Below are 17,762 nucleotides of genomic sequence, written 5' to 3' on the forward strand. Positions count from 1 at the left end.
GGACTTGTGTGAGATTTGTGGAGATTTTCTGGATTATACTTACAAGATTTACAAAAATGAGACAGTGAAAACAAAGTTGTGTTTTGATAGACTACAGTATAAGCCAAAAACCTTGGATTTTAGTGTACATGCTCTTATCACAACAAACGTCTGATGACAAATCATCCCTTTGATGAGCTACAGCGCTGTTTGCTTGTGAAAGCTCAGACATTAGTTGTTATTACTTCCTAATTCGGCACTTGCTTCACCACAGAACTAAAATACTACATACTATTATGAGTGGTTTAACATGAGTTTAGTTCTACACAAATGGTTTAACCACTCTATTGTGATAGATATTTTCCTCAGTTTTGAATGTCTGTTTAACACGCCCTTTGATTTCACACACACACCAAAGCAATGCTTTGATTAGAAATTCCCATGCTGCAATACAGAATTATGTCTGGGCTCATGGAGAATAATGGGCTTACTCTAACTTCAGCTGGATAAGAACTATGATAAAAAGTCTGCAATGCCATGCAATTTAAGGCCTGTAATGTTATATCAATGCTACAAATAACTGCAAACTGCTTCAGTGAGATTTTCTAAGAATTTAAAGTATTTGTTAGATGTTGAGACTGAGGAAGTAACAAGGTCATGTCAGCAGAGGTGGTAAAAGTGGGCAGTTAGTTCGTTTTCTTAGTTAAAATCTGTTAAAATGAATGGCAAAATATGCATTGTTCATTTAAAACTTGTTTTATCGCCGTACTGTGTTGACATTTTTGTATCTATGTCAGGTTAGTAAAATATAGTTATATCCTATTTTTAAAGTAATCTTCTATGTGCAATAATTGGAGAGAGAAGATATTATCAGGAATCTAGTGGATATCATCTGCTTGTCTTGCTGCATGAGTGCCAGCCCCCTCACCAACTTTTAGAAACTTGACAAACATATATATATATATATATATATATATATATATATATATATACACATATATTATATATAACGTCATTGGTATCCAGTACTGCTGCAACACTGCAGCTTGCAAACAGCTGGCTGAAATCCGCCATTAGACAGAAGAGCAGGATTTGGTCAGCTGCTTCTGGTGTGAATGCAGATTAGTTTTACAGTTCGTACATAATGTCACAACCAATAATCTCCATTAATCTCTGGTTTAAATTCATCAAATGGAATGAAAGCTGCTTTTAGAGCCGCAAAACTATTTAGAACAGAATTTTGTGTTTTCAGAGAGGGGACACATTTAAGTCTTATGGATTCCACAGCTACGTCCACTAGATCTGAATGAAGAATATGCCTTTTATCAAAGTAAAGAATACTAGGCCAATATCTGGGGAGCAGTCAGTGGCTCGTTTTATGTGGGCTTGAGATACCTTGATATGACTATAACAACATTTAGATGAAGACAAGGGTCATGTAAGTGGTTATATTGCCATGTTACTACGATCTTATTTATTTGTAAAATGATTATTGTGGTGTTTAGCTTTATTATTAGAGGGTTGTTTGAATTATTACTGCTGAGTAAGCCTTTCCATCATAGATGTCAGAAGTTGCATCATTTGCTAAATAACTTGAAGTGTCTGATATTTCTAGATTATCCAACTGTATTTACATCTTGCATTCAATCATTAAATCTCAAGTCCCTTGCATTAAAGTTGCAGTCGCAATGAAATTACACTGTGTGTTACTGCCAGTTGCAGAACTGAAATAACTCTTAAACATTGATGAAAAAATCATAATCCTTTATATAATTAGTTATTTCGACTGTGTCCCTTTTGTATCACTATAGGCTACTGTTACTGACTAGCAGCAAGCAGCTGTTTGTTCAGTATCAACCAACTTCTAATCTGAGATGACAAAGAAGAATTTACAGTACATTTCCTTCTAAACAGAACAGCAGTCAAGCAAAAGGAATTAGAGTATTTTGGATTGAGTCTTGGTGATCACAGTTTATACCCTGTCTCTGCTTTTCCAACAATTAGGACTCTGAATTTTTCAACCCACTGAAGAATGTCGCTTCACCACAATGAGGCAGTATATGATCAGGATCAGGAAGGAGGAGAAACAGCAAAAACTTTAAAGGGATGAGTCCGTTGGGAATGTCACAGCAGTTGTTAGACTCCCTGCCCCTGCGGCTGGAGCTGTGTCAAAAACACTCAAAAGCCCACAGTCACGGCACAGCCTGTGAGATATGCACAAGATAACAACTGTGAAAGTCACTGCCATTTGGGTTTTACTTTGTTCACAATAGGAAGCCATCTTTCTAGTGTTACTCCTATGCTGTTAATACTGCAGTCAGTGTATTCTTTTTCCTAAACTAACGTAATAGTGTCCCTCAGGGAGAAGCCATGATGTACAGTGTTGGGCCTAGGTCAAAAAGATGCCCAGTTATAACACTGAGCTGTTGTGTAGATAAAAACATCCACAGTTGCCCCCAATGCTGGATAAAAAACAAAGAATCAGTAACATTTAATGCAGCAGTATTAGATACTATTGATACCTTACAAACATGGTGTCCTGAATACAATTGTCTTTCTTTTGTAATCACAATTAACATGCCAACATTAAAACTATCCCTGAGACAAATCACAAAAAACATAAAGATGGAACACAAACCTGCTTTATAATATGGCCTATTCATTTCCCCAGCCAATACAGTACCACTGTTTCTATTGGCCTGCTCTTTAGACTTGTATCCTACTGCGTTATGAAGGCAGTTTAAGTTTGCCCTGCCTTTTGAATCATTCAGTAATTTGCAGCTATCTTGGGCTGCAATACTCTTCCTTCACAGGCTGCAGCCAGTGCATGTAATTAAATATTTAAAGCAGGGTTTTTTTCTGGGCACAGCATGAAAGGTTGTTGACAAAATTAACCCTTTAAAGTCACAAAGAGTATCAGAATTAAACAGAAAATCAGGGGCCAAAGTAAAAAAAAGCACATCAGTAATAGACAGTTTGAAATCTGAAAAAAGATCTTTTTGTCTTGTACTATAATTTAGCATGATCATATTTGTCATTTTGCGACCAGATAACCGTAACAGAACAGAAAACAAATCAATCATTCACCACCATTAATAAAACATCATTGTCAGTCTGTTTTGGCCTAGAGTCTGGAATGTGTTGTATTCAGAAAATAAAGTAGTTTTATGCTCTAAATCTGTACGTGGCCAACAGATTGACTACTTGGGTGAACAAAAGCTGCCAATAATTTCTTTCAGGGCTATTAAACCTTCTTTCATATGCATTTTGCCTTGTTTACATATATCTACAGTTCTATTATTAACCCTGTTTTGTCTGTTAATCCAGCTCTGAATCAATGCATTTAAATGGCATAACTCTGAAAAACCCAAGGAAGCTCATTTTTCAATGATCTGAAACCTAATTAAGCTGCTTTGCTCCCTCAAATAATAAACTGGTTATTGTGGCATGTAAAATGTTTTTCTACCCACTTCTTGTGCTTGTTATCTCTGCAATCTCATACTAACACGGGGTTAGATTCACAGTTGATGGATACTTTTTATGAACAGTATAATTGCCCATTATACCAGAGTTGTTGTCAGGAGTGTCAAGATCACTGTTGAGATCAACATTGTTTTGGCATGTTGTAAGTAACCTACTTTTGCTCCATCCAAGAAGGCAGGGTGAAGCTGGCGGGCACAAATTTTCATGTTCTTTCTCTTGTAGATCTTTCTAGCTGTGGGCGTAGCACCATAGAAAACACATTCCATAATATTGCATGAACTGGTTTATAGATGTCAACAGTGGTCCTCAATCGCAGGGTATCAAAGGTTTGTGTAAACAGCATGTGTCTTCAATGTCAACCTCAGCTTTTGCCACAAAACATTAAATAATATGTGCATTGTCTTATTGCCAGTGTCAATTGAGTTCAAACTTGAACAATGTTGCAATTTGTGTATGCTACGTATCAAAATTTTTGATGTGTGTATATTTTTGTGTTTGGTCATAGGTGCTTTGGTGAGTCTGTTTTAAAAGTGTATGTAAGTCCGTGCTGTTTAGAATATGCAGCTTGTAAAATTGATTTATTACAGCAGTTTGTGCATGAAACCTGCTCATCAGTTATTCATTTGTAGCTCTGGGTGCTTCTTCATTACAGCGTCTTCTCACCAGGGTGTCAGGTAGATTCACAGGAAGCAGCGTGACAGTGAAGGACAGTGCAGAAGATAACATTTCACTGCAGACTCATTCATTTACCACAGGCCCCCAGTCCACTGCTTCACTATACTGTGCACCAGTTTCTGTGTCCTCTCCTGGTTTTATCTGTAGATTTGAGCATTATATGTTACGTCAAGATTTGAATACCAGGAACCGCAGTCTTTTGGCAATTTTTTTAGGTCATGTTATGATAATGAAGTTTGTAGTTCCAATACAGAAAACTGAGCATTTACTGGGACTGGCATGCTACTTATATTCAGTTACAAAACTATTTTAACCCACATATTCTACCTTTTTTAAACATAGGCTACATAAACTAAAACAAGTCTCTTCCATTTCCTGCATCACTTTTAGCTTCAGAGAGTTTCATAAGGTAGGCTATGCACGCAATTTAAGTGTTTGGGTGTGTTATTCTTTGGGTAATTGTCTGAATTTCTAGAAAGCGCATTTGCTATAATTCTGTGTCGGCAAGCATATGCATGTTTTCCTTCGTCAGTTGTAAGATGGCTAGTTTGTCTGCATTTGCACAGTAATTCAAGCTTGATTAGTGCCATTTACATTTAAGTGAGCGTTTGTCCAAAAGTGTAATATAACTGTCAGTTATAAATGCCCAAAAGAAAGGAGACAGTGTCCATGACAGGAACTTCAACAAAACGATAGGGAACAAAAGGATCATGGGAAGGGCAACTGTGTTTGTGTGCAGCGTGCCGAAGTGTTGAAAAGAGGGGCTGCCGGCACTCCTGCTGGGCGCCTCCCGGTGTATTTAAAGGACGTGTCCGGCCATGTTCACCCCACACACAGCACATATCCCGAGAGAAGGTTTGTTTCCTTAGGTATGTTGTAGGTGTGGATTGATGTGTGTCTTAACATGAAAATACTTTAAACAGAATGGAATGGCTTGTTAGCAGTGTTTGGAAGTAGACCAATACAATATCATGTATCACGAGGCTTATATCAGCAGAGTTAAGAGAAAACATGCATTCATAGCGGAGCGGATTTGAATTGCCTAATTCTGTGGTCCGTGATTGAGCTATGCCATCCTGAACGTAACACAGAGGAGGAGCTGATACAAGATTATGACTCTGCTGACTCACAGAATAGCTTGTAAACAACCTGACACACACATACCTATATATATATATATATATATATATATAGTATGTATGTATGTGGATATTTAGACACATTTCAATTCACCGTCATCCCACTATAAGAAGACCAGATACTTGACACCCACATCCTCAGCGACTCATGCGTGCTTACTGTGTTTCTAAACACTGTGACGCCATCAAGTTGTATATCCTGAAGCTTTTCCAGAGTGAATGATTTGGGAAAGATAGCAAAAAATCCCCACAGTGGTTTCATCCATTTTTTTAAGGACATACTTTAACTTCACAAATAACACATCTGAATGGTTTAATTCACACGCAAAGTACAAGGGACACAATATTGTTGCTAATTTGGACAATATTTGGTCCTGATAATTAAAGATAAAAGCATGCGTGTCTGACTGAGATTACTCCGGCATGTACTGTATGTGTGCGGGGGCGTGTGTTTTGGTAGTAGGCTGTTTCTCTATCCTTTACCCTTGCTTTCTTCTGACCTTCCACCAGTGCCTCTGCTCATTATTGTGTTGCTTTAATCTGGAGGGGACAGGACTGGGTGCAGAAGTGTATTTATCTTCCTGCACAAATAGGACCTCTTTCCGTCTGGTCCCTGCTCAGCTTGTTGTTGAAAGATTGTGAGCAGCGTAGAGCAAGCTTCAGTATGTGCGTGTGTTTGTGTGTGTGGGTGCGAGCGTGTGCACGGGTGAACTGAGATGTGTCCCAGCTGGCCCACAGACCAGCACACTAACCATCACCTCACTGCAGCAAATGCAGACAAAAGAGTAATATATCTCCCCTGTGATATTGATACCCCTTAACTCTGGGTAGGGTTTTACCCTAAATGAGAAAGCGACATTCCTCACAGAGGACTGTTGTACATGTAAAAGCCACTAAGATCAGTGTTACAGAACGTCCCTGTAGTGTGAGCCCTGTAGCCCCGTTCCCGCTTTTCCTCCATCAGATCTGGTAGGATGTGTACTTTTGCTATGTATTGTCTAGGCATGTTCCTTTTCATTCCCTTGTTGTCTCCATGACATTAGGCCTGCAAGTCGGCAGTTATCATACAGCAAATGGAAAACAGTATTGGCAAACCAGCATTACAAAACAACACAAAATGTACCATGAAAAATAATACAAAGGATGGCTTCTCTGTTTATCCTGTCAAAACTCTGTAAAGCCATTCTGATAACAGTTTGACCTCAGTTTTTGCGGTCAACGAGTTGACACTAACCTGTTCTACCCTGTCTACAAACATGGTTTAGTATTATAGCATTACTACATGGCTTTTTGAGCAATAATTAATACTCTTTTGGCTAAAACTCAACTATTAGATTTTAGGCTAAAGCCTTCATACTGCTCCTCCATCACTAAGCTGCTCATGCTGGTGGAGGCTTGCCTATTTAGAACAATTACAGCTTTAGCTAGCTTTGACCTCCTTCTTAGTACTGGGGTTGTCAGTCACTGGTGCGCTTGCTGCTGAATTTAACTTCTTCTAGAGGAGTGGAGAGGGTTTTCTGGGCCTGTGCAGTCATCCTGTCGCTCTAAGATGACCCAACCACAGACCTGGCTTCCTGTCAGCCATGTCTGGCTTGCCAAAGCACAGTGTGAGGCCATCCTGGCACAGCAAACTGGGGCTACTCTCTTGCCCACTTATCAAGCTCACTCAGTTTGAGACCGCCTTGATCTGGGCTTATGTCGCCAAAGCGTGATCTAAGCTTACACATGCGTAGTGGCCTGTTTTCCAGGAAAAGTCTTCATTGGTGAAAAACAAACAAAGAGATAAGACAGACTGTTGATAAGCTCAGCCATGAGAGGCAAAAGCAGAAATGCAAATGATTTGACCAAGAAGCTGGTTTTACTCTGTGTGAAACTCCTCATGTCCTCATTGTGACATTGTTTGTGCTGCTCTAAAAGCACATTCTGGAGATAAAGGACAAGTGCAGAGCACAAAAGGAATTTGATTTGATGCGAAGAATGCAAAGCAGAGAGCGGATGCACGCATGTTTTTGAAGAGGGACGGTTGCTGATAAGAGCACAATCATTCCTTGTTTTCCCTTGTGTAAATTTACACTTCTGCAGTTTAAAGTCGATTTTGAACATGCATGAACAGTTGATTGACATATTAGTTTACAGTGAAGGGACATTTATTTCAATCCACTATTTAAATGTTTATACTATTTGCAGTCATGGGTTTGCTCAAAAAGATTTGTGAAGGTTGGGGAATCATTTGTAATCTTTCCTGGGATTAGAATTGTGAATAATACAGCTCCATCCTGTCCAGGTGTGCATTTACAGACAATACAAATGAAACCATTTATGGCTATACTGTGCATTAACAACTTCTCTGTAAGACTCATTAGTTTCTTGGATTGTTATTCACATATTGTTTTCACAATGATGACATGTAAGATGTATAAAAAGTTGGTTTTCAAGGGAAAAATGGTTGCGCCATGGAAAGAAAAACACAAGCCTGGTGTTATGCTGTGATTCAGATGTGATGACTTAAGTCTGTTTCGTAAATGAAATATAGGGCACTGGTTTGTATTAGGTACACTATGAGTGGGAAAAAAGGTCAATTTTGAACACATCAATGACCAATGTGCTTCTTCTGTTTACATGTGGATGCACCTGTGTGTTTGGATGCGCATGTCTATGTGCGTGTTTGAGGGGGTATGTTTGTATTTGAGTGTGACAGTGTATACTTTGTCGGCCTGAGGACACTTAGATTGAGTGTGTGCTGTTCTCTCTGGTGAGAGCACACATATGTGTTTGCATGAAGACCTGGTTCTATGTGGGTGTGTGTTTGATAAACTGTGAGAGCATGTGGGAGACTGTTTGTCTATTCATCTGTGTGAGAGCAGGAGAGACAGAGCAGAATGAGGAGGTGGAAGATATCTGCTTCCAGCCTCTATCTTCAAGTCAATCTGCTCACAGTCACACAAACCTCTTTATCTCTCCCTTAGACAGAAGGGAGGGAGACAGGCAGAGAGAGAGAGATAGACAGAGAGGAAGAAAAAAAAACATTTAAAAAGAGGAAAAATACAGAGTAAAAGAGAGATTCAATCAGGCAGCCTTAAGAAGATAGAGCGGATTTTTGTTTAAGAGGATCATCAGAGTCATGCTCAGACAGCATCTGTCATTAAAAATATTTGTGCTATTTCAGTATCACAGCAATAGGCTATTATTGTCCAATTGAGAAGCTATTTGTTGTCAGGATGTAGCATGTCAACTTTGATAAAAAAATGTAATCAAGTGGAAAATTTGCTACTTTAGCCACAGTGGAAGTTGAGTGGCAATTGACATCCTCTACAACTTCTACTGTCTTTTCTCACACACACACTTCATCACATAAACATGACTGATGCCAAAAAGAGGTGTCAATATCAGTCATGAAACTGAAAAACACCCAATTGTGTCTCACTGTTGGTCTGTCTGCCTGCAAAACAAGCAGAAAGAGCAAGAAAAGAGAGAAAATAAATATACAATATAAATCAACCTCAGCTTAATTGCAGGTCTGACACAAATGTATGGCTGTCATTTGCAGTGCAGCTCTGGCAGCCGTCCACATAAGGAAGACGATCAGTAAAATTTTGGAAGCACAGAGATCACATCTGGCAACAGGAACAGGTGTGTGTGTGTGTGTTTGTGTGTGTGTGTGTGTGTGTGTGTGCGCGCGCGTGTGTGCGCGCCGTGCGACAAAACTGCAGTGGTGCTGGCCTGATATTGTAGTATTATGCCCTATTGGCTGATTAGTTGCTATGCTCATCTCTTGTTCCTCTCAGCCCCAATCAAACCTGTCATAATATGAGTCAGCGTGGCCATAAGTGGAAAAGATGCCTCTTACCATTTAGGTCAATCAGTTATCTGACACATCAGTCAGATTTTATCCGTTGCGGAGCCACATCCGTAGCTGAGAGAGGCACTGGTAGTGTGGTGTGCTCATGGAAGCTGGATAATGACAGATGGAGGAATAGAGCTGGAGAACTGAACAAACTGAGCGGCTAAAGAGCTGAAATCTCATTTTCTCAGTGGCCTTGAGAGTGGAGCATGCTCAGTGCTGATGCTTGTCATCTCTCCCTCTCAGAGATGCTACTGCAGTGCTTCCCAGCAGGCTTGGCACAGGCTTACTCATGGACATCTCTCTTATGGAGCAATACAGTGGCTAGGCTGCAGCTGCTCAATGGATACCCCTCTCTGTGTTTCTTTGTTTCGCTCTCTGTTTCTCAGTTCTGCTCGGTCTCTCTTCATCGCTCTCCCGTGTTACCTTTCTTTTTATTTCTGCCTCTTTCTCTTTCTCCCATTGTATTTCTTACACATTTGTTCCTACTTCCTCGCTTGCATCCTTTCTTGTCTCTCTCTCCCTGTCTCCCATCCTCACTCCGCCCTTACACATCTCTCTCGCATACTCTAGTTGCTACCCTTAAGACTGTGGTTACCATGGTGACAGCTATGTGCTGCGGAAACGTCAAAGACCTGAATCCACCCAGGATCACTTCCTTGTTTAACACTTAAATTCGTTCTAGCTGTTCCTCAAAGATTTCTAAATACCAAAACAGGCATGCTTGGTTTGAATTTATCCATCCATTTGCTATGTTGTAAATGAGGCAATGAATGGGATATCTGGTCTCTTTCTGTGATCCTGATCTCAGCTGTTGCTGAGCAGAATCATTAGTAACACTCAGATTTGAAATCTCGGTTGACCTTGGCACAGCCGACCTTGAGAAATAGCCCCTACCTCGGGCCTCCAGATGTCACTGACATTGATTTGTGTGGTGTCTGTCTTTAAGGGGGCTTCACCAGCCCATATACAGGGCCCATCATACAGAAAGCCACTTGCATAGACACTCACAGCACATACATATTAACACACGGAAACAGGGGCGCAACTACCCAGTGTCAGAGGGGTATGCAGCAACAATTTTGGCGCCCAAAAAAATAAATAAATAAATAAATAAAAAAAAAATATATATATATATATATATATCTATCTCTATCAGGGCTCGACATTAACAGTTGCCCGGTCGCCCTTGGCAACCAAATTGTGACAATTGGCAACCTAATCATTTTTGAGTGGTGACTGGCTTTCCATCTCTGTGTGCACTATTTTTCACCCAAAAAGGACACAGTGAACAGGTTGGTCAACAGAACTTCAAACCATACTGGACATTTAGTTTTGTGTGGTCTAACTAATAGAACTCCTACCTGATGTCATCACTGGTTTCATCTCTACTTGATGCCATCGCCGACCTCATGTCTGTCTCATTCACTCCTTGCCTGTGTTCTTCTTCACTAAGACATATTGTCAAACAAACATTATGTAATAGATTTTCCATTAGTTTTTCCATATTAATAATATTAAGAAATGAATCTGTTGGTATCAAGTGGCTCCCCCTATACTTTCACCTAATGTTAGACCTACCTGTTGCCTTCCCCTGTCTTTCCTGATCCACCATCTTCACACCTGAATGAAATGAACTCACTGTTAAATATAGCAGCCTAAATTCAATTCTTAAATCAGCCTAGTGATGGCATCAGATAAGACAACTATTATGCAGTAAGGTTGTGCTGCTGTTGAAATTACATTCACATTTTGTATTTAAAAAAGTACAAATATGGAGAGCCACTTAGCACAGACCTTTAAAGAGAGAGAGATGTGACCCTGTAATTACAGCTTCCATGTCACCCAACAGATGTAACTATAGCCTGTATATGTCTGACAGCACAGCTAACATGAACAGCTAATGGTAAAACAAAATCTATTAATGATTCCATGGTAAACAAGAGTTATTGCATAAGTTACGTTTTCCAGCTTCTTGTCATTTATTGTGCATGCTACCTTATATTTACCAGTTGTTATTTTACCTTAATAAAATTGAGATATGTCATGCATGGGATTGGTACCATAGGGTTTAACCAACATCTAAATGTAGCTATCAGCAACATTGGTTTGCATTAAGCTAGCCGTAAACCCCACTTTAGTTGCTAGTGTTAGCAAGCTAGTCTGAGAACAGTCTGTTGAATATTTGCAAGCCTCCAAGTTTGGTAGCAAATATATGCATGATTCCATGGTAAACCAGAGTTATTGCATTAGTTATGTTTTCCAGATTCTTGTAATTTATTGTATGCTACCTTATATTTACCAGTTTTCAGTTCAGCAACTTCGGTTTTGCATATTCTAAGCTAGCCGTAAACCCCCATTTGGCTGCTACATTCCCAGTGTTAGCAAACGCTAGCTAGTCTGTTAACATGAATATTTGCAACCCTCCAAACACAGATGTCACACTTTAAATCTTACCTGTTGCCTTTCACCATCCACTTATTTAACTGCTGTCGCATCCCTTGACATGCCATCTCCTTTTCCCTCTTTCTTTAGCCCCCGACAGCTTTTTTGCTTTATCCATCTTTTTCCATAGACGACAACTCACTACCCGTACCTGCTTGCTCAGCACCCACGGCGCCCACCTGCTCCCTGCTCCCTCTTCTATGTCAACATTCTATGATGGAATCTTATGAGACAGGGCGCCTACTCTAGCCTGTTAGTCCTCTAAAATGTTATATAACATTGAGGAAATGCAGAAATGATTGATTGATGATGATTTATTTTTTTTTATTATTTTTTACCAGCGCCCCCCATGCGCCACATATAGCACATACCCACTTTTTGCGCCACTGCACGGAAAGCAGCAAGACTGGCGGCATCAACCAGATTATATTCATGTGTTTTACGCAATCTTCTTGGTCTGTAATTACAAGATATACTGTAAGATATACGGCAGCCTGCCCTGTTGTTCCAACAGCACACAGTGCATGTTCAGCTGAGGATGCAGATGCCTTGTTAAAAGGTGAATATCAGCAGGTGGGGCTGTTTTCTGTCATCTGATGAAGAGGATATATTTTCACTCCCAAATCTTTCTTTCACACTTTTTACCTTCTGTCCTCCCCTTTCTTCACACACACACACACACACACACACACACACACACACACACACACACACCCCTGTCCCCCCTGCCCTTGCCTTGCCTCGGAATGTCAAGACTACAGACATGTGTTAAAGCAGGCACTATACCCTACTTTAAGCCCCCCCACACCCATAAACACTTTGTTGGCAAAAAAGCAGACAGATGTAAACAACACAACCTAATGGCTGTTTAAAGCCATTATGTCTAAAAGATAAACTCTGGTGCCTGTGAAAAGGCAGGAGTGTTGTTGAGCAGTATCAATGTGATGATGTGCAGGTATGCTGTTGTTAGGAGGGAGCTGCTCAGCTCCATCATACTGGAAAGCTGTCTTCCCTTTTTGGGGGGCAGCGAGGAGGGATTTGGAGGCAGGGAGAGATGGGGCCAGTGGAGCATTTATGAGCAAGGCATACAAAGGATCCATGTCCAACTTTTAGGGGTTGGCTCCATTTTTTTTATTTTTTTTTATTTGCTCTTCAAGTGATGCTCCTCCCACACTGGCCCACTGTGCCCCTCCACCTCCAGACCCTGATCCAAGGACGGCCCACGGCTGTTGAAAAACAGCAGATGCTTTCGAGTAGACTGGAAAAAAAGAGAGAGATGTAGATGCACATGTCCATGACCATATTTGTGTCTGAATGTGAAAAAAGCAGTTCATTTCAGACTCTAGTTGTACTCTACAAGCTCGTATATAAAAGCTCAAACTTTTTCAGAGCTCTTCACACAGTCTTGTGAACAAAAAAATCTAACCTAATTTTCATACAGTGTGTAGTATACTAGGACTCCAGTTTCTTCCCCCTTGGTATATGTGCATACACTTTTTGCATATCCATGCTTTATGTAACTCTGCCAAGTGGGACACAGTTATGGCAAGTAGTGGTTGGAAAATGACATTTTGCATCCTTACAGCTACATGATGAACATTTTAGAATTTGTTCACATATTAATGTCCATAATAACCCCAAGGTTAACTTGCTCCCAATGCTTCCACAGCCATGTGCAGTACAACCTCATAACTCATGTCAGCTAATGATACATTTCACTAACTTGCATTTTGTGTGGCTCGACTGGAAGACTATCGCGGGATCTTGAAGGAGCAAGTTGAGAAATGTTGTGGGAGGTACACAGACGATCTAAATCTACATCCCATCATCCTGAAAGTGGCGTTTCTTTTGTCCTGTCGTCACAGATACTCACATTTCTGACACATACATAAACTGCACGCCCACCCACAGACACACAGGCCTGGGAACGAGTCTCATCTTGTTGAATAGTAGAGGAGGAAGCGAGTGTTGAGGTTGGAGGGGGATAGGGCGGCAGTGGCAGCTCTCATAGCCACTGCCAGTCCTTGGTTACCTCTGCTGACAGATTAGATCATCAAGAACAACCACTGGGACGAGAGGAGAGAGGAAAGAGCAATTTGTTTCTGAAGTAGGAAAAGCAGTATATTGAACCTGAGTGGTGGCCTTGGTTTGACCCCTCCAGTTTTGTTGCCCACAGATGAGGCTTATGCTATTAAGTGTGCTGACCTGTTAAGACATGACCCTTCTGCTGCCCCTTTTCCAATTCCTGCTGCTCCTCGGAGGGTCGGACTGAGGCAAATCCGGGAGGGCCCCACAGATGACTCATCTATAGATTTTTTTTTTTAACACACAAGTTTCGTTGAGAGTCACTCTGATGTTGTTTCGACGTGTTTATATTGTCTTGCCACACAGGACAGCAGAATTCAGTCAGCATGAAATTAGAAAACTTCAATATAGCAGCTTAAAATAATCCTGCGATCATCATGTAGTCACAGTTTGGGCTACGCCAAATGAAGATAAACAGATTAGCCGCAGTGTTGTTGTTGAAGTTATGTTTGCATTAGATATCGTTTCACACAAACCGGAGTAAAATATCCACTTGTTGTATTATTAATTGTATTATTTGTTGTATTATGAGTCAATGGCCAATTTTAGAACATTCTATACTAATTTCTCGAGCAACACGTTCCGCTTCTTAGTCATGCCCTACCTTTATATGTGTCTCTCCTTGCCCTAATTTCCTCTATGCTTTCAAACTGTCTATTAAATACATAGAAAATCAAAGCAAAGGCGAGATGCCCACTCACCTTTCAGGAAGAAAAAAAAGAAAATGGATCTGACTTATTTGCAGAAGGCCATGGTCTGGTATCATATGCATTAAGCTGAGTTTTTAAAATATAAAAGCTTGTTTTAATGATCCTAAATCCTTACTGCTGCGTGGACATTGATAACACCTGGCTAACAGCGACAGTGAAAGAGCGAGATACAACCACAGACATGCTGGAACTTGCCTGAAGTACCAAGAGGGGAACTGACAGACAAGAGAGGTTAGGAAGGGGAGCAGCTAGGAAAGCCAGAGATGATTTTGTGTAATTTTGCAAGAAAGCAGTCTGTCGCAGATTGTGATCTGACATTCGGCACTTCACATACCGCTCTTACACATATCCATAGAATCTGTGCTCAGCAAATCTGAACCAGATGTTAGGTGTTTTGGGACCCAGACATCAACCTGGCAAGGGCAGGTCTCCCCCTGAATTATTTGGGAGGGGGTCAGTAGTGCAGAGGGGACAGCCTAAGTGGTCTCACTGCACTTTAGCATAGGTCATTAGAAAGGAGAAGATGCTCCCGAGGTAAGAACTAAAAACAACGTTGGCTACAAGCAGGGCCACTTGACCAATGCCTCTCTACCTTTCTCTCCCTATTTTTCTCCCTGCTCCCTCCCTCTCCCTCCCTCTCTCTCTCTCTCCCTCTCTATCCCTCTGCCCTGCTGTGAGTAGGTGGTTCCTTGCTGTTCTTGATTGGTGTGAGTCTAAATAGGAGGAGAGACGCTCTAACAGGCTCAGAGTCTGGTGGTGCCCACTTGCCACACGTTCCCAATAGGACTATCTGTTTTTTTCCTGTGTCTTCTCCTGAGAGGATTAACTTTCTTGTGACAGCATGACGGAGAGCAAGAAGAAAGATAAGAAAGGGAGAAAGAAGGGGGTTAAGAAAGGACAAAAGGAGAAAGAGGGAGATTCCCTTACAGGTAAAAAGAAATTCAAGGCGGTTTCTGTGTAACATTTTATGTATATATATATTTATGTGTGTGTGAGGTAGTGAGACCGAGAGAAAAAGAGCGAGATTAAGTTTGTGTTACTGTATCACGGAAGTGTGGGACAAGGTATGTACCCTCTTGGCTTGTCAAAGCTTGCCGCTAGGTTCTCACATGGATTGGTCTGCTAATGTGTACAGCGTGTAGAGGCACATCTGGTTTTGGCAGTACTTTGGATTGGTGGGGAAGTTAAATGATATGACTTGTGTACAAATCAACTAAAACTGAATTTTAGCTAAACCAGCTCTGGAACTCACATAGCCAAAGGACAGTTGTATTATGAGCTCTCTCAAAATGAATGACTAACTTTAACTGTGCTTTGGTTAATTCACTGCATGAGTTTTACAAATGCTCTGCTACATATCAGAGGTTTGAAAAAAAAAGTCTGCTTTTTTTTAACTGTTTTATCATAAAAGTGATGTTTGTATAGCAGAATACATTTCATTACGCCCTTTAAGACAGGGTTAAAGATCCAACTGTTGATACAGTTGCTTTCATCTTACTTATGAATATGTGGTGAGTCATCCAACAGTAAAATTTGTCTCTACATTAGCTGGAAGCTACTTTGACTTTGGAGTAGTATGGGAGCTGCGTGTCTTTCAGATTCACAAACGTAGCAATGTGCTTGCTCAGTGGTGGATCCCACAAGCTGCAGCATGTCACTGTAGTTTGACCTCAGGTCATGGGGAAGCCCAACCCCCATTTCATTGACACTTTAAGGACAATAACGGGAATATCACTGTAACTATGACTCCTCATTCTTGGTTTGGTCAGATAATGTATCTTTAACAGTATATCTTGATGTTGGTAGCCATTTTGTACCTGCTGATGTCACTCCTCAAAAGTGGGTTTAGCATTTTCAAGATTTTTTATGTAGATAATTTTTTTGTAGGCCTTCTAGATATTTAAATTGTGGCCCTTTTCATCTTAAAGGTGCTACTGTAGTTGTTTTTGGCATCCATGTTTAATTATGTTTTATTACCCATACAAAGTTGAATATATAAATTACATTACATGTCATTTAGCTGACGCTTTTATCCAAAGCGACTTACAATTGTTATATATGTCAGAGGTCGCACGCCTCTGGAGCAACTAGGGGTTTAAGTGTCTTGCTCAGGGACACATTGGTTGATGTATCACAGTGGGAATCGAACCCAGGTCTCCCATACCCTCGCCACCACCACCACCATTATTAAATAATTAACTGGTCCTGGTTCCAAGTTTGATTGTGATCTATAAACATGTTAGATAAACAGCTCCCAGAACTACACGGCACACAGAGTGCTTGCAGAATATTTTTTTTGTGCTTTGAGCACAGCTGCCGTGTACAGAGAGAAGAGCTGCGTGTGATTTTCTTTACTTTTCAAAAAATGACACAAACGAAAATAATCTGTTGTTGTTGAATGTCATTAACATGCATTTAACAATATAACAGCTGATTTGTCATGTCTAGGGCTGGGTATCATTAAAAAAATGTTGATACCGGTAACAATACTTTTTTTGATACCAATTTTATAAAACAAAAAGAAATTTCAACATTACCACATTATAGCACAAATCTTTTTATTTATTTTTCAGCTCCTTTCAGCTCTGTGTCTCTACGACGTGTAACATAAGACAGCCAATCACAGACATTATTACATCTCGGTAGAAGCATGCTGCGTGCTTATTGGCTCACTGACTCTGATGAGATTTACTCCTTCTTAGGTATTGAACTTTGGTTTTGAATGACGAGGCATTTTTTAGATACTCAATACTTTAGAGGCAATTCGGTAGGTGCCTAAAAAGTATTGAATTCGGTACCTAGCCCTAGTCATGTTAGTTTTAGATGTAACCAAAACATGATAATCTGATCTTGAATCATCATTTTCCTCTTCATAATGAGATATTTCTTGGATTTATTACAAAACTAGGTAAATAGGTAACCTGTGTGATACTACGTGCTTACCCATTCTAAAATGGAGCCTTCAAAGTAGGCCAAAATGAAGACACATTCATGTGTGATGCTTGTTGTGTCTGCTCTAATGTTACTGCACGCACCGCATCAGGTGTGTACTGGGCCTGAGGCTCTAAAAATGGGTCATCCAAAATAAAAAGAGATAAACCAAACACCACTTTTAAAGATGGATCCTCCACCCACTACTTCAGTCTGATCTGGCTCTTTAATAAATGTTACTAGCTTTGTAATTATCCATGAATGACAGCGCTTTGTTTAGGTTTATCAATAAGTCATGTTCAAAAGAAGTAATCATATGCAAATCTGGAAACAAGTCTGTACAACCAAAAGTGCAGCTATGTGTGATCTATGTACAGTATTACTTCAAAAATAATTGAATGAGTAGAGATGTATACAGCATCAGAACAGCAGCTCTCTGTATACTATACCTTTGTCGTCTATGCTTAGTTCAAA

General features: G+C 40.3%; 1 protein-coding gene across 5 annotated transcripts in view; it reads left to right on the forward strand.

Annotated features, from left to right (window-relative positions):
- The window catches only part of nrg2a (neuregulin 2a), a 77,542-nt gene that overhangs the window by 8,771 nt on the left and 51,009 nt on the right, over window positions 1-17,762 (forward strand). Inside the window, exon 1 of one of the 5 annotated variants that reach the window (XM_036008698.1) lies at window positions 15,050-15,286. The exons of the other annotated variants lie outside the window; for them this stretch is intronic. Coding sequence (XP_035864591.1) covers window positions 15,199-15,286 — 88 coding nt within the window. The 5' untranslated portion in view covers window positions 15,050-15,198. Of the gene's footprint in view, window positions 1-15,049; window positions 15,287-17,762 lie in introns of those variants that run through there. 5 annotated transcript variants of the gene reach the window in all.

This window comes from Sander lucioperca, chromosome 13 (assembly GCF_008315115.2).
Source record: "Sander lucioperca isolate FBNREF2018 chromosome 13, SLUC_FBN_1.2, whole genome shotgun sequence".
In the NCBI taxonomy this organism is placed as follows: Eukaryota; Metazoa; Chordata; class Actinopteri; order Perciformes; family Percidae; genus Sander; species Sander lucioperca.